Source organism: Aphelocoma coerulescens, chromosome 19, assembly GCF_041296385.1.
Source record: "Aphelocoma coerulescens isolate FSJ_1873_10779 chromosome 19, UR_Acoe_1.0, whole genome shotgun sequence".
NCBI classification, from domain to species: domain Eukaryota; kingdom Metazoa; phylum Chordata; class Aves; order Passeriformes; family Corvidae; genus Aphelocoma; species Aphelocoma coerulescens.
This window is the reverse complement of record NC_091032.1, coordinates 10,347,292-10,369,959: the sequence shown is the minus strand read 5'-3', so window position 1 is coordinate 10,369,959 and position 22,668 is coordinate 10,347,292. Positions and strand designations below refer to the sequence as shown.

Sequence of the window (22,668 nt, the reverse complement as noted above, 5' to 3'; positions counted from 1 at the left end):
CAAACAAGATCTGATTTGGGGGCATTAATCCATTTTTGTCATAAGAACCAAATAGGTGATTTTTCTAAGATAACTTCCCTTTTAAAAAGGTGAATGTGTTCCATCCCAGGCACTAGTGTGAGAGTAAATATGGCTGAATTTTGTGGGTTTTTTTTTGCTTAGAGTTTTAAAGTAACTGTGTGTGAAGAACGCTCACCAGGTGTGTTCTGTAAATGATCAGTAGCTGATTTTAGTCACTGTAGCAACCTGACAGGAACGGTGTCTTTAGCTGGATATCGGTATCTTTGCTGGCTGGTGTTTCTGTTTTGGGAACAGAGCCTAGTGAGTGTTTTCCTTTGGAAACAGCAATAACTGGCTACTGGGACAGATTCGCCTGGCTCCTTACAGGTAATGTATGTTCAGGAGTGTGATGTGAGAACAAGCGTGCTCACAGTAACTCCTACAGAGAATCTGTGCTGGCTCTTTCATCCCCACAAACATACATGTGGTTTTTCTTATGAAAGCAAGGTGGAAATTTTCCTTTAGCTGCAGTATGCCAGTGAGTAGAGTGTGTGTACAACTGCTCCAGAAGCCACTCATGGAAATTACACAGGGAAAGTTGGCAGAGGTGCCACTGGTTAAATATTAATAGGTCCTGCACATGTTTCAGTTCACCTTGCTTAGCAGAGAGTTTTACTGGCTGGTTTGGGTTGCGGTGTTTGCTTTCCATTCTCTTCCATCCTTAACTTGTGGAAGCTCTCTGCCAGTGCCAGTGTGATGCTCTGGAGGTGGCTGAGTGCTGCAGGCTGGCTGGGACCCAGCCCTGGGTGCTGCTGGAGGCTTCCCAGGGATGCCCAGCCCCGTCCCAGCTCCTGGGAGCATTGATGCACCTCTGGCTGGGGAGCAGGGCACAAGGTTCTGGGGCTTTGCTCAGATCCTGCTGGAAGTAGGACAGAATTGGAGTCTTCTTGGTGGGTCCCTTTGCATCTCAGTGAAATGCAGAAATAAGCACAATCAAGTCAGATCTCTTGATTTGGAAATCTCTAATAAATTAACATAGGCTGTAGCTTTTTTCTTCCTTTGTCCAGAGAGTTACCTCTCACAGTGGTAATAACCCTGATGCTTCACAGGTTTAACCAAATTGAAGGACACACAGAGAAACATTGGGAAGATTTAAAACTCTAAATTTAATTTTAAAAGTAATATGTATTTCAAAGGTATAACGCTACTATTTGTACTGTTAAAATTATTTGGGGATGGTAAAATACATTTGAAAGCTGAATACACCATTTAAGGCCCAAGATCGTGTATCATGAGCACATTGATGTGGTTTGACTTTTAATCTAGCCAGAAATAGTAGAAATGATTGAAATTCAACATTTGCTTGTTTTGTATTTAATGCTTTGTAAATAAGATGTAATAAAACTGTGGAATAAAAACTCCATCATCAGTCTTTAGTTTATATATTTCATTTTCTGTTGGTTATGTTTGTTACATTTTACTGTGTAATTTATGTACAAGTCAACGTTGGTTTTTTGTTGCTGTATGTAGTTGGTGCTGTGACTTGTTTGTGCTCATCTCTGTTCTGTAGGCAACTTGCCACTCTCTACTGAATAAAGCTACCGTAAAAGAAAAAAAGGAAAACAAAAAATCAGTAAGTTTGGAGACCTTTTTATTAGCCATTTCTTTCAAAGCACAACAGAAATCTTTTGCTGTTTGTTCAAAATACCTTCACTTCAGTCTATTTGACCTCACTGTAAAATCATTCTACTAATTCTGGCACAAAATAGCTTTCATTTCAATTAACACTGGAATTAAGTTAGATTTAAAATATTCTCTGTGTGCCTATTTGAGTAAATGAGACATTTTTAACAATACTGCTTAGTATTTAATATTCTGACTCTTCTAGCCTTGCCACCATCTTCAGATTAAAAAATTGTGGAAGAGAAATGTTTTCTTTGGTTTTGAAAAAAAATCTGGGTTTGAGCTGCTTTAACACTCTGGCAGATAACCTGAGCTTGCATCCTGGGCAAAGAACAATTAATATTTGTGGGGTACTGGAAAGAGGCTCATGGGTCTTTTTGCTGACACATTTTCTTTTGTTTGCTTTGTGATTAAGCAAGAAAACCCCAACTTTAGCACTTGTATTATTTCCCGAGGAAAGCAGATTTCTCATTTTAAGTAACTTGCTGTGTTAGTTTAGATCTGTGGGTTGCTTTAGAATGTTGACTTTGAAAGTTCAGACTTACTCTTTACTTACTCTTTTCTTTGGCAGTGACCTCAAAATATTAACTATGAATCAACCAGAATGGAAATTTAGACTTTTATTAAATACTCTCTTATTTTTGCTGTAACTGAGCAGAATAGTGATCATGTTTAAAATGCAAAAGCTGTGGGCAAACCAGTATTTTACAAGAAAATATCAGTAATTGCATCACACGGTAACTGACTGGAGTTGCTACTGAACCAAAGTGATTCTTGGTGTATTTTCTACTAATGGCTTTATCTGGTTTAAGCAGCATGATTTGAAATTGCATTAGTTATGTTTTGAAGTATTTTACTAAACTGGGATTTGTTTGGAGTTTTTTTTTTAATTTTAAACTATACATGATAATACCAAGCTTGCTAATTTTATTCTGTGGAAAGGAAGAACCCGACTCATTTTGATTAACCATTATTACTCATTACAAAATACACATACAGACACTGATGTTTTATAAAACCACGTTGCATACCTAAGAACTTTATTTTTGTCAGGAAACTGTCTTTAACTTTTCAAAGTTAAACGAAAGATATCCAAAGAACAACTCTCCTCTTAGTAATGAACAGTTGATTTCCTAACAGAAAAGAGATTTCTTTTTCTTAAAACATCTTCAGAATTATTTTTTTTTCCTGAATGGCAAAGGACAATATTTTAAATCTGCTCAGTGCTTTTACACAGTGTATGTGTAGGCAGAGGAGCGCACTGGCCATTTAGCTCTGGCTCCTTCTGTCCTGCTGTGGGCAGATGATGGTTCTGAAGGGCATTTCTGCAAATAGCTCCTCCTCACAAATTGAAAATTACTCCTGAAGCTGTACAGCACCAGTGTTATTGCTGGAGAGGCTCCTGGCTCAGTTGGGGAGTTACAAACACACAGATAAAGGATGCAATAGTTGAAAGGTGTTCCCTGTGCTGGGGGAGGGCAGTGCACACCTGAGTCCAGGGCTGCGGCACTCCAGGGGCAGGCCGTGCGTGGGGTCAGCTCTGAGACGTGGCCAGGAGCTCTGGGAGCCATGTCCCTGCCAAGGGAGCTGTGCAGCAGCTGAGGGAGAGCCAGCTGCTGTTGGAGAGCCCCACTCCTTTCCCTCTTGTTCTGATTCTCTGGGATGCAAGAGAGTCCCACTCCAATGCGCTGAGCATGACCGGTGTGGAAGGAATGCTTAGGCTTGGCTTGCCATGCAAGGCTTTTCTCAGCCCTTGCCTTTTGCTTAATGCAGGACTGTTGTGTGTAATTGTCCGTGCACAGGTGGTGAGCCAGCGCTTCCCTCAGAACAGCATCGGGGCCGTGGGCAGCGCCATGTTCCTGCGCTTCATCAACCCCGCCATCGTGTCCCCGTACGAGGCGGGCATCCTGGACAAGAAACCCCCGCCCAGGATCGAGCGGGGACTGAAGCTCATGTCAAAGGTGAATCCAGAAACATTTTTATGTGCCCATATTTTATGTTCTACCTGCTTCAGTACTGCTCTTTGACCAGTGTGAGAAAATGTAGGAAAACTCGGGAGTTTTTTTCGCGTTCTTGAAAGTGCAGTGTCTGTGCTGTGTTTATGCATTGTGGCATTGTTCGAGCTCTCAGCAACGTATGGATGGGGACAAACACTTTGCCAAAATGATGGATAAGAGAGAGGAATTCCAGCCCTTGAACTTCTCATTGGGAAACAAAAAAAGACTGATGTTCCTGTGAGCACAATGAGGGTAACAGCAGCCAGCATTGATCAAGTTCATCCTACTACTAAAGAAGGAATTTTTGCTGTCTTTAATCTCATTTGGTCATACTTCTTGTAAAAAAATTTTAAAAAAGGTTTAATGATGGCATACAAATTCTGTGGCCTGTGCATATTATACATTGTAAATGTTGAGAAATTGTATTTTTTTTTAAACAGGGGTGTGCTACTGCTTTTACTTACCTGTCTTAAGTTCCAGGAGAAATAGTTAATAACTTACTGGTGGTTTGAAAGATGATTTATTTTCCTAGTTTAAAGTTTATAAATAAGTGAACTGGTTTGCTAGTATTTAAAAGTGTATGAAAGAAAAGACTTTGAAAGTGAATGTATTTTAAATTAGTTGACTTACTGGCCTTTTGTTGTGAAACCTCAAGAAAAAGTGAAAATAAACTGTTTCTGCCAGTTTAACTTCACTGGCAGAAATATTTGTGTTAATTACTGTAACAGTTAATACATTAAACCTTTGTGTGTGTTTGCCATCTTTTTTTCCTTTAGATCCTTCAGAGTATTGCCAACCACGTGCTGTTTACAAAAGAGGAGCACATGCGGCCTTTTAATGACTTTGTGAAGAGCAATTTTGATGCGGCACGAAGGTACGGCCTGGGGATGGCACACAGGCTGTGGTGTGTGGAGAGAGAGCTGCGAGTGCCCTCAGGGCCCTTTGCTCTCCCTCCCACACCGATGGTTATTGCTGCTTTGGAATGCAGGTTTTTCCTTGACATCGCGTCCGACTGCCCGGCCAGCGACACCGTCAACCACAGCCTGTCCTTCATCAGCGATGGCAACGTGCTGGCGCTGCACCGCCTGCTCTGGAACAACCAGGAGAAAATCGGCCAGTACCTGTCCAGCAACAGGTGAGGCTGCAGGCCTGGGAGGAGGGGTGTGCTGAGGGGAAAGGTGTCAGAGTCCTGGAATGGTTTGGGCTGGAAGGAGCCGTAAAGCCCATCCCATCCCACCCCGGCCATGAGCAGGGACACCTTCTACTGTCCCAGGCTGCTCCAAGCCCTGTCCAACCTGGCCTTGGACACTGCCAGGGATCCAGGGGCAGCCACAGCTGCCCTGGGCAACCTGTGCCAGGGCCTGCCCACCCTCACAGGGAAGGATTTCTTCCTAATATCTAATCTAAATCTCCCCTCCCTCATTTTAAAGCTGTTAAATACTCTCCAATGCTTCTGTTATTACTGAGAAGAATATCAGTCATCATCGAAGATTTCTCATACTTACTTTAAAAAAGAAAATCCAGCTTGTTCCAGTTGAGGGAAGGTTGGTGGGCAAAAAAGTGGGAATTGCTGAGTAAAGAAGGACTCTCCTGACAAGGAACATGCTGTTTTAGGGACCACAAGGCTGTTGGGCGACGACCTTTTGACAAGATGGCAACGCTCCTTGCCTACTTGGGGCCTCCTGAGCACAAACCTGTGGCAGATACACACTGGTCCAGCTTAAATCTCACTAGTTCCAAGTTTGAAGAGTTTATGACAAGGTAATGAGATTATTGTGGTGGGGACACACAATGTGGGTTTCTAGACTTTATCGTGTGAGGAGGTGTCAGCAGTTCTTAAGACTCTCTGCTGTCAAGACTCTCTGTTTTGAAGAAGAGTTTAAAAAGCTGAGGCTACATAAACCTTCTAGGTTTCTGAGTAGATTTTAATTAAAAAACTAAATTGAGAACCAAAGATGGCGGTAACACGTGACTTAAGGAAGGCTCAGGATTGTGTGAACTTAATACTTTTGTTTAGAGATGGAAGTAAAGAGGGTTTGGGATTTTTAAAATTTGTTTGAAAGGCAGTTGTGAAAGTTGCTGTCAATGTATTGCTTTTTAGGCACCAGGTTCATGAAAAGGAGGAGTTCAAAGCACTGAAAACATTAAATATTTTCTACCAAGCTGGGACATCCAAAGTCGGCAATCCTGTTTTCTACTACATCGCTCGGCGGTAAGAAGCCTTTCGCCTTCCCAATCTGAAATGAACCTGTCAGTCAGAGGTGTCAGGTGTATATAAGAGACACCAGCTTGGTAACAAACAAAAGTCTGAAAATAGCTTATTTGTTAAAATTTGCTGACAGTATTTTTGAGTTGTTTCCTAAACTAAAACTGTCATTTCATAGTAATTACACCCATGACAGGAGTAATTCCTAGAGGTGTTAAGGAAAGGGAGATCCCCGTGCTCACCCCAGGTGTGGTTAGAGCCAGCTCTGAGGATTGGATGAGCTGCTGAAGCTGGTCTTTGTGCTGAGGTGCTGCTGGTGGAGGTGTGCTGGCAGCACTGGGGAGGCTGGTTTGCCTCAGGGGGCCGTGGGAGAGCTGCCAGGGCTGGGAGTTCTCCAGTGCTGGTGTCACCAGGCACTTTGGGGTGCTGGCACAGCCCCTGGGGTGTTCATGGTCTGGTCATTGCTGGTGCATTCTATGCCTGTGGTTTATGCTGGTGCTGCAGCTGGAGCTGCCTGTGGCACCAGTGCTGGGAGAGCTCCTGGGGTTGCTTTGGCTCTTCCTGGTGCCTCTGCTGCTGGTGGGCGCTGGTTGGTGATGCCAGCGGGTGCCCTGGCAGCTTGTGTGCTGGGCTGTGACACGGTCAGGAGGGGCTGTGGCCCTGGGGACTCCTGCTGGGCTGGGGCTGGGAGCAGAGCCCTGCCTGGGCATGCTGGGGTTGCTCCGTGGGTTGTGCCTTGTGCTGGCTGTGGTGCCCTGGGTGGCAGTGGCATTGGTGGGGCCGCTTTCGGTGTTGTCATGAGGGGCTGTCTTCAGTGCTGAACCTTCTGCAGAGCCCTGGAGTTGATGTGAGAACATGGAAACAAGCACAGGAAACCACTTCTTTAGCAGCATTTCTTCTGTATCCAACAGTTTAAACAGCACAAACGTGTTAACAAGCCACTCTTCAAATTGCATGTTTCTAATGAAAGTAGTACCCAACAGGCATGTGCAATTTTTTCAATTAATTACAATTTTAGATCCTTAATTTTATTAAATTTCAAAATTTTTCACTAGGCTCAGCAGTGCTTTTTACTCTGCAGGTTGAATTACAAATCTCCTTTGGCTTGGGAAATTGCCTTCCTTAAACTTTTCTTCATTTTCAACACTCTTGTCTCTTTGGATGGTTTGAAAGATGAGTAGCATCACTTATCTTCTGTCCTGATTTTCTGTCTTCAAAAGTCACACAACAGTCCATGAAATCTGCAGGTGTGCTGAGAGAAGGGGCTTGCTCAAGGGCAGCCTGGATGCTTTTTTCCCCCCTTTAAATTTTTTTTGTTTTGTTTTAGCAAGATCCCTAATGTTTAAGCCCCTTACACACAGAGTTAGAAGTGAAGGCAGTCTTTTGAATTCTCTTTAAAAAACTCTCTGTTTGCTTGCCACGTTTTTCTTCTCCATTTTGTTCCATTAGACACAGTCTTATTTCATGTCAAGTAAAACAAAATGCCTGTATTGTTATCCTGCCTTGTTCAGACAAGAAATTAGGCATACAAATGCAGAGAGTAGTGATAACCCATCTTAAAAAGTGTCTGTGCCTGGCAGTGATCCGAGGCATCCTTATGTATTCTGTGCAGACCTGACATGCAGTGTTTCCTTCGTTTGCAGAGCAAGAAATGGTTATTTCACCTGCAGAGAAAGAGAATTTCTGGAAGTAAATCAAGACAAAAGTTTGCACCACATGTTTGCTAGGCCTAGCTCACCTCCCTCTTCTTTAAAAGCAGAAAAAGTAATTTATCCAAAGCTGCCTCCCTGGGCAAAACCGTCATGGTCCAGTCAGCCGAGCGTTCCTGCCTTCAGAGAGAGTGGGAAGGAGCAGATTTCTGAACATTTTATCCAGGTGTGGGATATTAATGAAAATATTGTCGTACTTTGACATGAGCCTTGCTGCTAGGTGAGTTATTACCTTTCTCTTCAGCAGCTGCACAGTTCAGTCATCCTGGCAGGGCTGCCTTTCAAACAGCAGGAAGGGCTTTGCTCTGGGATGATGCTCTGGCGTCGTCTCTTTTCATAGGGATGTGGCTAAGTGGAGCTTATTTGGGGTGTTTGTCTTCTGGTTCTGAGCCAAGTGTTGTGTTCTCAAGGTGTGAAATGCGGAAAAACGGTTTAGATTGGAGCTGCCAGGCTGTTTGAGGGCTTGTGTTTTTTGGGGTTGTTTTTTTCCGAGTTTCTTTTCTTTCTTTCTTTCTTTGGTTTTTTTTTGGGGGGGTTTTTTTGAGATCTTGTTGCTAAGGCATTGTTGAGTCATTTTACTGATATATCTGGATCAGTTTATGTCCTTCTTGTGCTGTGAAATTTAATTCCTTCTGTCATCTATCTTCACATTTTGTTTCCTGGGCAACAACCCAGCTTCTGGAGCCAGTGCTCTTCTGTTTTTAATCCCTACCCTGTTACTAAAATGATCCATAAATCAATAAATATTGATCCTGAACTACTGCCATTAGGTTTTAAAGCTGATCCCAAACTAATTAATAGGAATAAAACCTCTGAGTTATTGCTGCAGACCGCAGCAATCCCCACAGCAATTTTACCCTTTCCAGAGCGAGCACACAGCTAATAAAGGTGTTGCCAGAGCTTTCCTGGGTATTTTGAATAGGGCCCTAAAGTGCTAAATAGTTGTTTTGGGTACCAGTTCCACCGAGAATAGATTATTTTGTATTTCTGGAGGTCTGAGTGCGCAGCGTGTTTACAAACCCAGGCCCTCGGGCTTAGCTCAGAGTGGCTGCGCAGTTGCCCAGCAACAAGTGCTCGACTCCCACACTTCTGCCTCCTCCCTGCTGCCTTATCGACTCATTCGTATTCCAGAAAAATACCAGGAAGCCTAAATTCCAGTCTGCCTTACTGAAAGCAGTCTGAGCAAGAAGCCCTGGTGCTGCACAGCTCAGGCAGGGTTTGGGAAGGAGCACAGCCCTGGAGCTCACTTCATACCCAGCTGCGGGTCTGGGATCCAGCTTCCCAATCCTGCACGTGCCTTTGGAAAACCCCACAGCCCCATTTCCACTTCCAGGCTTTTATTAGCATGCTGAGGAGTTGGAAGTCTGGATAGCAAGTCCTTTAGGGTGGGGGCTTGCAATTTGCCCCAAATAACCTCTGGAAAACAGTGATTTCCTGTTGCTGGTCACCAGATTATCTCATTATGGGTGAAACATTCTCAGAGCCTTTAAAGTTGATTCCATACAAGTTTTTTTAAGGCAATAGAATTTGGCATCCTGTACTGATTCTGCAGCAAAGGCACATGTAGTATTTCCTGTAATTTCCTCAAATCAAGCAGTTCAGCCACAGCACCTCATTCTGTGATCAGTCCTGCCTTGCAAGCCCATCTGACCTCACAGTGTGGGATGAGGCCATGTGAATGAGGCAGTTCTGGGAATGGCTGAGTTCTGAGCATGGGAATTAGGTTGGGGCTGTGTTACAGTCAGCCAGCACTTAGCAAACACAAGGACTGTCCAAAGAGAGTGGCAGCAGAGACTTTTTCAGTGTTTCAAAGTTCTAAAGGGTAGGAAGGGAAAGGATAGTCCCAATGTTGCAATCATCTCATCAGCTTATTGCTAAACAATATTAGAGATGCATCAGTATCTAAATAATGCAACTTAATACAACCGTAATTTCCCCCGTAAGGCATGATGGTGGTCTGATAAAGCAGCAAATGTCTGCTTTAAACAGGATTGTATAATACAATGCTATCTATTTATTGGTAGTACTCTGCTTATTTGAAAAGAAGCACAGTTGCTAGTTCAGTTCAATACAAACATAACTTTATTTTTACTTAAATGCCAATGAAACAACTGTACAAATCCATTGTGTAACACTTACTGTTAGAAATTAAAACACGTTTCCGGTTATAGAAATGCTGTTCACAATTGGAAAGTTGTCATTTCTCTGATACCAGTGGTTGTAAATGATCTACAGTCCCCATTGACACCTTAGGAGAAACAGGTGGAGGACTCCAGTCTCAGTTGTGAGGTTTTCTGGGTTTTGCAGCACCCTCATGCTACAGTAACTGGAAATTAAATGGCCTGGAATGAATGGAAAACATTGTATAAGATCTGTAATATTAAGTGGATAATACTTTTTCAATTAACTTGTTCTTCAGTTTTCATTTCATGCTGTTTGCAAAACTTCATCTGTAGTATATCAAGTACCTTTGCCATAATTTAAATAATTTTCCTAGAGTGGACAGAACCATGCGTGCAGCTATTTCTACTGGCTGACGGTGCAGATGTCGAGGAGAAGAGCTTCCATGCTCGCCCTTAGAAAGCAGGGATTTGGGCATGTTCAGTGCCATGGACTGAATTCATTCTCTTTGAAATCACAAGAATCAGGATTGTTTCAATGACAGCTCGCCAGCTAATTGCTTAATTGATCTGTTACATGACTTGTGTTAGAGATTGGCTGGTATTTCGTTTTACTGATAGTAGTTTGCTATGTTCTGGCTGATTTGGTGGTATTCTTTTAAGCAGAACATATTAACATTTCAGGTTGTCACTTGACATAAAGTCAAGGAGTTCCAGGTCATTAATTTGGGTAGATAACTCCTTGGTGTTTGACAGTGTCACGGCATTGAACATCTGGCATTTTTCTCTGCTTTTATCTTTTTTTTTTTCATCTTTTTTTTTTCTTTTTTTTAATATGGAGAGAGCAATAACTTGCCTGCAGTGTCTAAGTCAAGCCAGAGCAGAAGGATACCAGCCCCTACCACTGTCCCATGCTGAAGTTGGACCATGTTGCCTTCTCAGTTTACACTCTCTTAGCAGACATCATGGCATTGTCATATTTAATTCCTAAATTCAAAACTGTTGTTCTTCATATTTAAAATACTCTAATACATATGAAGCAAACATAGATATACATGCTAGCGATTTTGCTCAGGAATAACTTCTGATTAGTGAAACAGCTCAGTTTAGTTCCTTTATTTTGTCCCTTTCTTTTGCATGTCATCATAACTTACAAAGAATCTGTGCTGCTATATTACAGGAATTGCTCACTGGCAAGTCAAGCAAGACAATGCAGATATGATACAGGCCTTCTGTTTTTTTCCAGTTGTTCAATGACAAAATCATACATAAAATCAGTACTTAAAATTCTGATGTGTTTATTCTGTGCAAGTAAAACAAAAAATGTAAATACAAAATAAGCACATTTTTAAAAACAAAATAATAGATTAGTTGTACTCAATTAAGACATATGAAAATAAGTAGCAGCTTAGTATCAAGACATTAGTGTGCACATCTTTAAGAACTGTTACTTTCTTTAGATCAGAGTCCGACCTTTGAATTTCTTTCATTCAGCTGGATGTGTTAACTCCAGCTGTGATCACAGGAATAACCTCAGTGATTTCCACGAGGTGCAAGCCCTTAGTCCACAGGCAGGGCCACGGCGTGCAGCACTGCGAGATAAAGCAGCAGCCCCATCTCCCAGCGGCTGGCGCAGGAGGGCACGCGCGCGTCAGGGGCGCTCGGCGTGGCCTCCTCCTTCCTTAAGGTAGCGGTTGTGCTTTGAGGCATCTTGGAGTAGTTTGTTGGCATTCCACTGGTGATGCTTAAAGTCATGGGAGTGGTGGAGGAGCCCGTGGCAGGGGCCAGGCTGGCGTTGCCCTCGGTGGAGTCCTGGACGTGGATTGTGCGTGTGGCTGCGGCCTCCTGGGGGCCGTCGAGGGAGTGGAGCAGGGGCCGGTCTGTGCCGGGGAACAGAACCGGGTGGCTTTGGGTCGCCAAGGAAGTGACTTCCTTGGCTTTAAATTGTTTGTGCGTTTTGGTCACTTTGGTGGGCTCGGGTGCTGTGGCAGAAGTCTCCCTGTCCGCTCCCTTCGTGCCTTTGATCATGGGGCTGGAGTCCAGGGCCGTGGGCTGGGCCGGGGCTGGCGTGGTGCTCACCCAGGGCCAGGGCTGGTCAGCACAGGGGGCCCCCACGACACGGGCAGCTGTGCCCTGCACCCAGTGCAGCACATAAGGGATGTTTTGGTTATCGCTGCAGGACCAGGGGTTGTTGTACAGAGTTACTACCTGCAGCTGGGAGAGCTGGTCAAAAGCTTTGTCAGGAATGTATGAGAACTTGTTGTTGTGCAGGTAGAGGCTTGTGAGGTGTTGCAGTCTCACCAGTGTTCCTGGGAGTATCTGGGACAAGAAGTTATTGGATAGATCCACCGTCTCTATGTTGTAGGGCATATTGGTTGGAACTGTCCAAAGTTTGTTGCTGCTGAGATTGAGAAACTTGAGACTGCTCAGTGTGTTGTTGATCAGGACAGCTCTTTCCACCATATTCCTGGAAACATCGAGCACTCTAAGATTCCACTGGTAAGCTGTATCAAGTTTCTGAAGAACTTTAATGTTGTTGTTTGTGGCATATAATTCCCATAAAGACTTGGGCAGATGAGCAGGAACATTCTTGAGCCAATTATTTGAAATATCAAGGGTCCTCAGATTGGTGAACCTCGTTAGCTGATGATCGAGATCTACAAACTGGTTAAAGGATAGATTTAAATATGTAAGGTTGTCTTGAAGTCCCTGGGGCAGTACAGTTAAGTTTCTGCCTGAACAGTCCACATTCCTGTCGTTTCCTGAGCACTTACAGCTAGAAGGACAGGTACCCAAACCAGTGGGTATGAAAACCAGAAGGACCAGCAGACAGGTAGATGTATTCAATATGTGGTATTCCATTGTTGCCTGGAAATAAATATACCAAAATGACACCCTTTAAATCCATGTAATACATTTTATCTCTGTATAAGGGTTGTCTTGGCAATGGCCACTTGCAGGAGAAATTAAGTAAAAATATCAATAACCCCCTTTGTGGCACGGTCCTTTTTAGAATTGTTCAAGAGAGACTTCACAAAGCATCCCTTCAGCCTGTCATGTTGTCTGGCAGAATGAGACTTGTTTTTTTCCTCTCCCTTTCCCCCTCCAGCTCAAATGAGGGCTTTCTTCCGAAAACGCAAGTCTCTTCCAAATGTTATACAATGTCTGCTTCTTGTTTTTAGTGATTTCAAGCCTATGTTATGTTTGGAATAATGTGTTCATTTATAGAGGATGAAAAAATGGCTGTCAACTGGATCTTCACAAATCTCTGCAGTAATGTAGCAGTCCCCCCCATCCAGGCATGCTGTTTGCTTAAGTAAATTGGTTAAAATACATTGTAGGAATTTAGCTTGAAACCCAAATTCCAGTGTTCATGCTAACATGCACTGTAGCATTTTTCCCTCTTTACAGTGTTAATTACAATCTCAAAGCTGGAAACACATGTTTAGAACCCGAGTTGCCGTTAATAAGAAATCTCTGACACTGCAGCAAATTTCTGGTGCAAGCATCTGTTATCAGCTACTAATTCCATTCCCATTTCCACCTCTGAGTTGGTAGTAGGCTTTTGTGAGTAAAATCAAAAAGCACAAACTTACCGTGGTGTCCTGCAGTATCAGCACATCGTTTCTGTGATGGATTGGAGCTTAGAGGTCGCCTTGTTCTGGAGAGCAGCTCCAGAGGCTGCCGGGGGCTGTGCTTGTCTCAGCTGCATCGTACGGCTGCGCCCGGCTCCGCAACCACCTGATCCTCTGGGCACTGCAGAGCCGGCCTCGAGCACTGCCAGGGACCTGCCAGGGCTGGGCTGGGCTGGGCTGGGCTGGGAGCAGTGCTCCCTCCCTGCTGCACAGCCCTGCTGAGCTCCGGCTGCCTCCCGAGCACAGGCTGCCTGCAGGCACGGCTCCCCCAACACACCCGCAGGCTCTGGCAGCTTGGGCTGCAGTTCCACTTCATGTTTCTGTTTGAAAAGTCAGGTTAACTTGGGTTCTTTTTGCCTTCTGTTAACCTCTCCTCCTGTAATAGAGGTTAATGTGAATTTAGGCTTCCTAGCTTAAGGTTTTTTTAAGGTATGCTGCCAAAATATATTTTCATAATTTTAAAATGCTCTGTTTTCTGTTCCTTGGATCAGGCTATCACTGCATTGTCAGGTATAATATAGCTCGGCTTGTAGAATTTTACAGATTTCAATGGGAAATCTCTATGATTTTCTAAAAGCAATGTGAGAGTGAGAGTGTTTATAATGTTTCATTTATAGTGCTGTTAATTTTAACAGGGTGTAACGCAATGGGCCTTACAAAAATCTTTGTATAATTATAATGCTATTCTTTAGGCATACCAAATCATACAACTTATGTAAACTGTAAAGAAAATTGAAAATATATTTTCCTGTAGCCATTGTATGCACAGCAGCCCGGAATTGCATTTGCATAATGTACTACTCTTTATTAGCGGTAGTTTGAAAATTTTGAAGTTTATTGTGTGCAAACCTGTGCTCTGTGCTCTGTCCACAAATTATTCCCTCCTCAGGTGAACTCCAAACTCTGCTGTTTTGCAGAGCTCTCATGGAAAGCTAGCTTCAGCATCTAGCAGCTTCTTTCTATAAATATAAGTGTTTAACACTGGTAAAAAAAAACATTAAAACGAATTTACTTCTAATACCAGCCTGCTACTTCCCACCCAAAAGTCAGCCCAGCCAAGGCTGGTGTGGAAGAGATGAGCTGTGCTGTTACTCAGGGCCCAGAGAGGAGCATGTAAAGCACTTGGACACTGGGAGTTCAAAGGAATCTGGCATCCATGAACCATTAAATGAGTCTGTGTTAGTAACTGAGGGCATTCTGTATCTAATCAAATATTCAGTTGGGCTTTAAGTGACCAAAACATCTTTAACTCAGAAAGCTTTATTAAAAGGAACTGGAATTGATTGCGTTCACTTGCACAGCCCAGTGGAGCAAACCCTGGTGAGAAGCCGAGTCCCTCTGAAGCTGGGCTGTCTCTGACATCTCCATGTGTGTGTTACCTGTGTCTGGCTGTGCTGGCACACACAGCTGTGTACTCTGGCTTCTGGAATCTGTAGTTACAGGTGATGACAGGGCACAATTTGTATTGTAGTCAGAAATTTGCTTCCGGCAGAAGCAAGTTGCTACCTCTTGTGAAAGCTGAAGTTGGGAAATACCAGGGAAATGCCAAGGAAATGCTGGGGCCTCACTTGCCTGCATCAACTTCTCCTTTTTTCACTTTTTTGAAAGTTACTTGATTTAAGGAAAATGTGGAGTATTCTGGAAATTAATTTGGCAGTCTACAAAGAGTGTTCTGGCTGGGGCAGTGTTTCATGGGTGGCCTGGATCAGTAGCTCAGGTGGTGGGGGCAGTGGTTCCTCTGCTTCCGAGTGAAGTGCCGAGTGCTTGCTGGGATCCGAGCTGGGCTCCTCGGTGGGTTCCCTGAGCCAGTCTGGGGGCGGTGGCAGGTCAGAGGATGCGGGTGGTGTGTCTGGGGGAGGACAGGGGTCAGCTGCAGTGTTGGCTAGCTCTGAGGCAGGAGCTGGAGCTACCGTGCTGGCTCCAGAGCAGCCCGCGGCCGGCAGAGGCAGCTGCCCGTTCTCAGTACTGGTAGTGTGCTGGGGTGGGTTCTCTGGGACAGTCGGGTCCTCCTGCAAGTTTGTGCCTTGTTTCAATTTCCAAGGCAACATAAATAAGACTGAAGAACGCTTGGTGCCCTGGTCAGAATCCATGAAGAGATCTGGCGTATCCCCATCCGCAAAGGGAGACCGGCCTGCCCAGTGGGACTCGGCCAGAACAGGCCTCATGCAGCATTTCCACAGAAGAATTACAATAATCGCCAGTATCATCCCGATCAAAATTATGCCAATTATCAGTGCTGCTACCCAGCTGCCATCCCCAGCATCCTCCTCTCCTGGGAAGGCCTGGGTTTCTGTAACAGCCAGGGATGTGTCAGACTGGTATAAACTGGGCTCAGTTGCTTGCAGTTGGTAGAGAATGGATTTGTCTGCTCTTGGACTCCTGGCAGTGGTGTATTTGTGGCTTTCAGTCATGGCAGCGTGGTGAGGTGCTGCTGCAGAAAGGGATCTCCAGATCTCCCCGCAGAAGAGAACCAGCATGACCTGGTTGCTGGCCATTTCCCTCCAGCCTCTTTACAAGTGTCCTCTCCTATTGCAGGGAAGAAGTAGAATGTGATAACTTGCAAACTGCATTTTTGCACTTTACTGCTGCCAGACAGTTTTGTGTTAATACTATCACAGTGAAAATAACGCTCTAACCAATATTTCACATTTCAAGTCTGTTCCTATCTGCATGATCAGCAGGTTTGTCACTGACTTTACAAATAACAGCAGATTTTCAACATTATTGATTGTATTAATTAAGTGACTTGTTTGAAGATAATGGCTTATTATCATCTTTTTTCACCTTCTCAGAAAAAGACATTGGCAGAGCAGTCCTCACAGGGTTTCAAAATAGCCTTTGTCAATCATGTAACTGGTTATGAACCTGGAACAAACTCTGCAGCATTGACAGACAGGGTTGTCAGAAGTGAAGAAATGGCTTGTTGTGATAGAAGCTGAGACAGAAGTGAAAGGCTCTTTACAATTATTTTAAACTTTTATTTCCTGTTCTCATCTTTCTTCAGCATAGCAAAATATTCAAAAGTTTTCCAAGTACTGATGCTATAATGACACAGCATTCTAATGGCAAAGTGTTTTATAAATAAATTCCTGCATGCAGACTGCAAATGTTGAGTTGTTGGCATGAAACAGATTTTTTTTTTTCCCTGTACTGATTGGAGTTCAGCTCTCTAAATGTCTCCATATGAAATAAATGTTATAAAATCTGTCCCCTACACAGATCTTTTCCTTCTGAAGTCACTTTCAGGCAATTTGAGCTGATTCATTAGCTACTATAGTGCTAGTCCTGTGAAGCTATTTCTGGGAAATTAATATGCATGAGTCTTTATGGGTTTACAAATACGCAAAATTAAATTTTAAATGCAGCAGTGTAAACACACATGAGCAGTAAGCTAATGACTCGAGAACGTCGTGATCTAAACTGTCAGGTTTGTAACGGGTTAAAATGATTCAATTCAGCTTTTATCCAGCTCCCCTCTTTTCAAAATAGAGTTAATACTTGAAGTTGATCCTTACCTGTACATTTATCTTCTCTCAAGCAATCACCGTCTGACTTTGTTGTTTGAAGGCTCAGGAGGGCTCTGTGTGCTCAGTCAGACAGCGTAAAATGGCTCTTTTCATGCTGAAGTTTGTGCAGAGAGGAAGTTGCCAACACTGGCAGGAAGCGTCCGCGCCGGGCGGCTCGGGGACTCTTTATCTCGGAGATCGTGTGTTCTATGGGCAAACTTCTGCTCTGCCAGCACTGCTGGGCTCGTATAAACATGGGCTTGTGGCTCTTGCTGCATCAGGCACCTCTGTGTGTTTATGTGCAAGTTCTTAAATACCTGTTTGCCTGTCTTTGTAGAAAATAGTCAGTTTCTTCTGTGTGAATCAAAAAGTATGTAAGTCTGGGCTGGATTTGAGTTGCTGATGTAATTCAGTGGTGGGTTTGCTGTGGTTAGTGGGAAGCCACCCCGGGCTCCTTGGTGAGTCATGGAAAGCTGTGTGATCATGGGATGCTGGCTGCTTACACATCCTCTGTTCTGTAGCTGCATCGAGAGGCAGAGGGCAAAATCTGATTTCACCCTCAGCCTGTCCCTACTTGCTCGGTTGTTTTTCTCTGTGGACAGGGTTGGGACCTGCTGCCATCACTATGGAGGGCTGTGCTCTGTGCAGCTGCTTCCCCCCCTCTGTCCCTGTCCATTCCATGGAGTGTAACTCAAGCTGCTCTCTTTGGTCTCCTGGAGCATTTTTGCCTGGAAAGGCTGCCTGGCAGAAAGAAACCCGCACCAGATATGTCCTTGTGGCATTTTGCAATTGTGTTCTGCCTGTGGCTACTGACAGATTCTGCTGCAGCCCTTCCTGTTGTGCCTCTCTTCTGACTGCACTGCTTCTCTCTTTCTTTGACACTCTGCCTGCTCCTGCAGCAAACATGCATCCTGATCCCGTACTCACACAGTAACTCAGTGTTTCTTGTCTGATTTCTTTGTCTCCTCCCTGCTCTCTTCAACCCCTGTAGGTGATTCCCATTTCTAGGCTAAGCATGCAAACTCCTTCCAACTTCGTTTCCCTCACTACACAACCCACCTCTGAGCCTGGCAGTTGCATTTTTTGAGCTGTGTCTCTCTCCTGGCTGCCACAGTGCTGTGGTCCTGTCTCTGCTGCTGCTGTAGCTGCCCTGCCAGCCAAGTTAATGGGTGATCTAAAGGAATTGGGGTGGGGGATTCAGTCATGCTGGTCATCTCAAACTCGTGCAACCATCTTATGTGTCACAGCTGTTGGTTACAGCTGCACAGGATGTTTGGAGCTTTGGCACTTTGCAGTCTCAGCACTTGTAACCACAGCGCAGCAGAGTTTCCACAGCCCAAGGAGCAGCCTGTGGAAAGCTTCTCACGTTTCTTAAAACAGCAAAGCTGTGCTGCAGGGAGAGCAGCCACAGGCACCTCCCTGGAATTATGGGACAGTCAGGTCTCTGAAAATAAGGAAAATAAAAGTGGCTATGGCTTGAGGAAATTCTTGGCATGTTCTTATTGGTGTCAGGAGAAAGTGGAGTGGATTTCCGTGATGCAGAAATCACAGCGAGTCATCAGAGACCATTACTGAGCTCAGCCAATGTTACAGGAATATAACATTCCAAATGCCTGGTCATGTTTTTTCTAGCATTTTGACTTGGAGAATAGTATCACGTAAGTCATTGAAAAACTGATATTGCAAGTTTATTGAGGATAACAAATTGAACAAGTTCTCATATTCTAGGAATACTACAAACTTCATTTATTCATAGACAGTGTCAAAACACAATAAATATGGTTCAAATGAGTCTGCTTCAAATGTAATTAAGCTGGTTTAAGACATTCTTGGTGGAAAATCCAGAAGGGCATTTTGAGAGGGACTAGATCCTGAATCAGGGGTTGAATCAGAGTTGTGACTAATGTGTGGTTTTCTCTAAAAAGCAACTTGGTTGTACCTGCGCAGGATCTTAGTGTTCAGTGTGGTGGTCAGACTGACAGTCTGTCCCTTGTTCCCCTCCTTGGTCTTTGAGCATGGGCAGATTCTGTCCTTTTGGTTTATCCTGTTCAGCTTCTGTCACTCTGATTTCTGGTCGAAGGAGTAAAACCAGTGCTGACACTACTTACAGAAAGCTATTTAACATTCTTACTGCCTTCTGGATCCACACATGGCTGCAGCATTCCCACTGGCATAAATAGAAAAACTCTTAACTCTGGCATTTCCTGAGGGGAAATTCTTGTTGTTACTTGAAAGTCATGTTTTTGCCTTACATTAACGGTGTAACAAAGGGAAAAGATTAATTTTTACCTGAGTGTGAATTAAATCTCAACTACAAAATTGGTTAAAATGGCATTGTGTGACTGGGATGGTTCTTTGCTTTCTTGTTCATTATCTGCTGCTTTGGTGAGTTTCTCAGTAGTTTCATCTTTGGTTTTCCTTCGGTTCACAGCATCCCTCCCTGGTATCAGCTCCTGCATTATCAGCTCAGTTCCACTTGTCTCCTTGGGCATCCTCTGCCACGTTCCTGCTGCCATGGGCCATAAGCTGTTGGTGGCCAGGAGGTCACCATTGCTCCTGGGCCTGCGTTTGCCCTGCTGGGCTCTTTTGAGATAGGACATTTTGTTAGCTACTACAACTGTGGACAGAAACAGGCAGGTGCAGATGAGCACAAGAACTGCAATGATAATGAAGCAAATCAGTATGAGAGACTTATTGTCATCACAGGTTTCTTTGGTCATTGGGCTCTTGGGTTTGCTGCTGGTCCCCAATCCTCCAGTGGTGGAAACTGCACTCGGGGCAGGGGAAGTTGAATTTTGGGCCATTGTGGAGGAGAAGAATGGCAGGGTACTTTTCATTTCAAAAGTAGTCATTTGGCTGCTGAAATTGAGGCTCAGAGCAGAATTTGTACTTGCTTCTGTTCGGTTCTGGCTCTCACTGAGGTTTTGGCCGATGGGACTCCAGGTTTCATCTCTGAGCTGAGGATAACCAGTGTGGTTTGCACTTGTTTGCAGCCACAGGCAGAAGATGATCATGACAGGGAAGGCCAGGTGTGGGTTACTGCATCTCTTGGTCTTCATCTTCCTGTTGAGTCCCCTGCAAAAATACAAATTATGGTGTTAGTTTAGCAAATGCTGGTTCTTAGAGGTTTGGATTGGACTTCTCGGGGAATAGCAGCCTTTTTCATGAAAAATACTTGGCCTCATTTTGGGGGGATGTAGGAGGATGAGTTCAAGCGCCCAGATTGTGAAAGAATAGATTGTCTCAAACTTCTGACAGTTTGAAGTTTATAGAAAACATGCTAAGATCAAAAAAGAGCATGGAGCAGAGAGAGAAAGAAAAGTTTTTCCCACTGAGTGCTTCGTGATGTCAGGGCAGACTCTGGGGGTTCCTCCTCTCTGGAGCTGCCCATGTTACACCCAGTCATCACTTCTGCTTTTACATGGAGAATGGAGAGACCATGAGGAGGTTACAGATCACTGACTGCTTCTCACCTCCCTGAGTTCCCCTGGGGCGGGCAGAGGAACCCTGCAGGTAACAGATGGGCAAACTTGAACCCAAAATGTTCCTGTAAGTGACAGCAGTAACTTACGTGAATTGTGTCTAGTTCCTAGCACAGCTGTCTGGAGTACTTTAAAATGCCCAGGAAAATCTTTGTTCTCTTATTTTTTCTTCTTTTTTGTACTAGAAGCTCTTTATCACAAATGTACTTCTTGTATTCTTCTCCCAAACATGCTACAGATTGTGACATTTTCTTTAAAACGCCACAGATAATTATGCAAATGAGAGTAATTATTCATATGTTCTGTTTCACATTTGTGGGGTATTCAAATCTGTACCTGTTGGATTTATCTGGAGGGTAAGAATGTGAGAGTGGGGTTGGTCTGATACTAAGATAATAACCTCAAATTAAGAGTGACAACTCAGCCAAGCAGTGACCAAGGCACTGCTGCTGCTTGGGCCAGGCTGCTCCTGACCTTCCCAGGGCAAGGCTGGTGTCCCACCAATGTCTTTTTTCTGTCTCTAGTAACAGATCCAAGTGTCTCCTTTGGTTGTTACACCCTCTGCTTGGTGCAAATTTAAATGCTACCGAGAATGACCAAAAGTAACACTGTTAATTTTATGTTTGTTCTTGAATAAATTTGTTTGTTGCCTGTAAAGGTAACAAAGTGTGCTTGTGTATGTGTGTAAATACGAAAAATGAGAGAAGTGATGTTCCTGGTGTGTGCCCAGATGAAGGGAAGGCAGGGATGATACACCCGCTGTGTAAGGGGATCTCTCCTTACACGACAAGGGAGCAACAAAAGATTGGTGTCTTTAATTTTGCAGTTCACCCATAACATACAATTATTTTCCATCCTGAGCTGAATCCTGTTTGTTCAGTTTGAACTAGAAACCATCTTAGTCACAAACTACAGCTCGGGTATCATTTTTGTCTGTATATGGTAGTAGTCACCTGAGTGATGCCTTGTGGCATACTTTGAAAAGAAGAGCAAACCCAGGAAACCTTGGGGTTTTTTAACAACATTTCAGCTATTTTGAGCAGAACAGGCAGAGCCAGCACAGCCACGCTGCAGCGTTCCTGTCCCTGCCCTGGGTGCAGCTCCCTGCTCTGCCCGGGGCACACTGAGCCCAGTGTTCATTGTGGGCTTCCAGACCAGATGTGCTTTTCTTAGAAATCAGCGGGCTCGTGGTGTGAAGGGCTGCACTTGAAACCATGAGAGCAAAGGAGCTGGTCTTTAAAGAGCTGGTTTTCTTTTTAGTTCAACCCTTTGTGTCTGGGTGTTGACGGGGTCTCAGTACCCAGCAAGATCTGCAGTGCAGGAACAAAAGAGCTAAGCAGTGACTGTCACTGTTAATGCCTAGGAGTCTGAGTGTGAATAACCTTTAACATGACTAAAATACAGTTCATCAGCTTCCCTGATTCAGTTGGAGATAATATTTCTACAGTTACTATTTTTGAGTTACTCAAACTTCTTTAAAAATACTTTTGCATATAATTTTCTATGAAATGTAGGAAACTTCGAAGTACAACTTAAAATAGGAGAACAAAAATGTGTACTTACCTTGCCAAGATGTAGTCAACAGAACATGGGCGTTTCAGATATTTAGTCCTTTGACAATAAGATTTCTTTGTGCATATATGTTGCTCCTAGGATGCAAGCAACCATCAGTGTACAGCAGGGAGATTTGGGCAGTGCTAGTGTTTTTTAGGCAAATCTGTAACTGCAATGACATGTGGCTCTAAGTGGGGAACTAAAACCACAGTGATGACACACTTCCTTTGGGTAACAGCTATACCATGAGACGTTGGGGGAAAAAACACCAACTTGCCCAAGTTAGCTCTCAGAACCACAGGAGGTAACGGGAAAAATAATCTCCTGTGCAGTTGAATGCTCTGTGTTCTGTCTCCGGTGTTGTCCTGCAGTCAGGTGCTATCGAGAGAAGTGTCCCAAAACCCTTAAAGCTACACCTGTGCTGACAGCATTTATCAGCTCTTCTGTAGCCTGTTGTTTGCCTTGGAAGAGTTAATGACAGCTCAGAGCAGTGACAGGTATTTAAAAGCACCTTAAATTTTCACAAGCTACTGATGAATTTATTTTTAATTAATTCTTCCTACTAGAAATCTGTCTGCTGTGTGAACTCTGGAGATGTGGTTTAGGCAAATGCATTGCCCAGTCTCAAAATTCAGAGAAACTTTAAGTGAGAAAAAATATTCTCAATTATGTGAATGTTTTTGAAAAGAGCTGTTTTTGTAGGCAAATCCTCTGTACTCCTCAGAGGACTGACCATTCTTAGAAACACCCCCCAAGCATTAGAGTGCTGCAGGACA

General features: G+C 43.9%; 4 protein-coding genes across 6 annotated transcripts in view; 1 reads left to right on the top strand and 3 right to left on the bottom strand.

Moving 5' to 3' along the window:
* Window positions 1-22,668, top strand: part of NF1 (neurofibromin 1) — a 75,447-nt gene that overhangs the window by 30,673 nt on the left and 22,106 nt on the right. For 2 of the 3 annotated variants that reach the window (XM_069033550.1, XM_069033549.1), the window contains exons 31-36: window positions 1,571-1,633; window positions 3,486-3,644; window positions 4,457-4,554; window positions 4,669-4,815; window positions 5,295-5,441; window positions 5,782-5,892. In XM_069033550.1, the coding sequence (XP_068889651.1) occupies window positions 1,571-1,633; window positions 3,486-3,644; window positions 4,457-4,554; window positions 4,669-4,815; window positions 5,295-5,441; window positions 5,782-5,892 (725 nt within the window). The remainder of the gene's footprint in view (window positions 1-1,570; window positions 1,634-3,485; window positions 3,645-4,456; window positions 4,555-4,668; window positions 4,816-5,294; window positions 5,442-5,781; window positions 5,893-22,668) is intronic. The other variant, XM_069033551.1, reaches the window with a different exon arrangement.
* Window positions 10,576-13,585, bottom strand: OMG (oligodendrocyte myelin glycoprotein). The gene is made up of 2 exons (XM_069033311.1): window positions 13,312-13,585; window positions 10,576-12,583 (listed from the first exon to the last, which is right to left on the bottom strand). Exon 2 carries the CDS (start codon window positions 12,575-12,577, stop codon window positions 11,276-11,278), a length of 1,302 nt encoding a protein of 433 aa, XP_068889412.1. The 5' UTR covers window positions 12,578-12,583; window positions 13,312-13,585; the 3' UTR covers window positions 10,576-11,275.
* On the bottom strand, window positions 14,574-16,948 carry EVI2B (ecotropic viral integration site 2B). The gene is made up of 2 exons (XM_069033424.1): window positions 16,866-16,948; window positions 14,574-15,876 (listed from the first exon to the last, which is right to left on the bottom strand). Exon 2 carries the CDS (start codon window positions 15,843-15,845, stop codon window positions 15,009-15,011), a length of 837 nt encoding a protein of 278 aa, XP_068889525.1. The 5' UTR covers window positions 15,846-15,876; window positions 16,866-16,948; the 3' UTR covers window positions 14,574-15,008.
* Window positions 18,588-22,049, bottom strand: EVI2A (ecotropic viral integration site 2A). The gene is made up of 2 exons (XM_069033326.1): window positions 21,902-22,049; window positions 18,588-19,931 (listed from the first exon to the last, which is right to left on the bottom strand). Exon 2 carries the CDS (start codon window positions 19,913-19,915, stop codon window positions 19,157-19,159), a length of 759 nt encoding a protein of 252 aa, XP_068889427.1. The 5' UTR covers window positions 19,916-19,931; window positions 21,902-22,049; the 3' UTR covers window positions 18,588-19,156.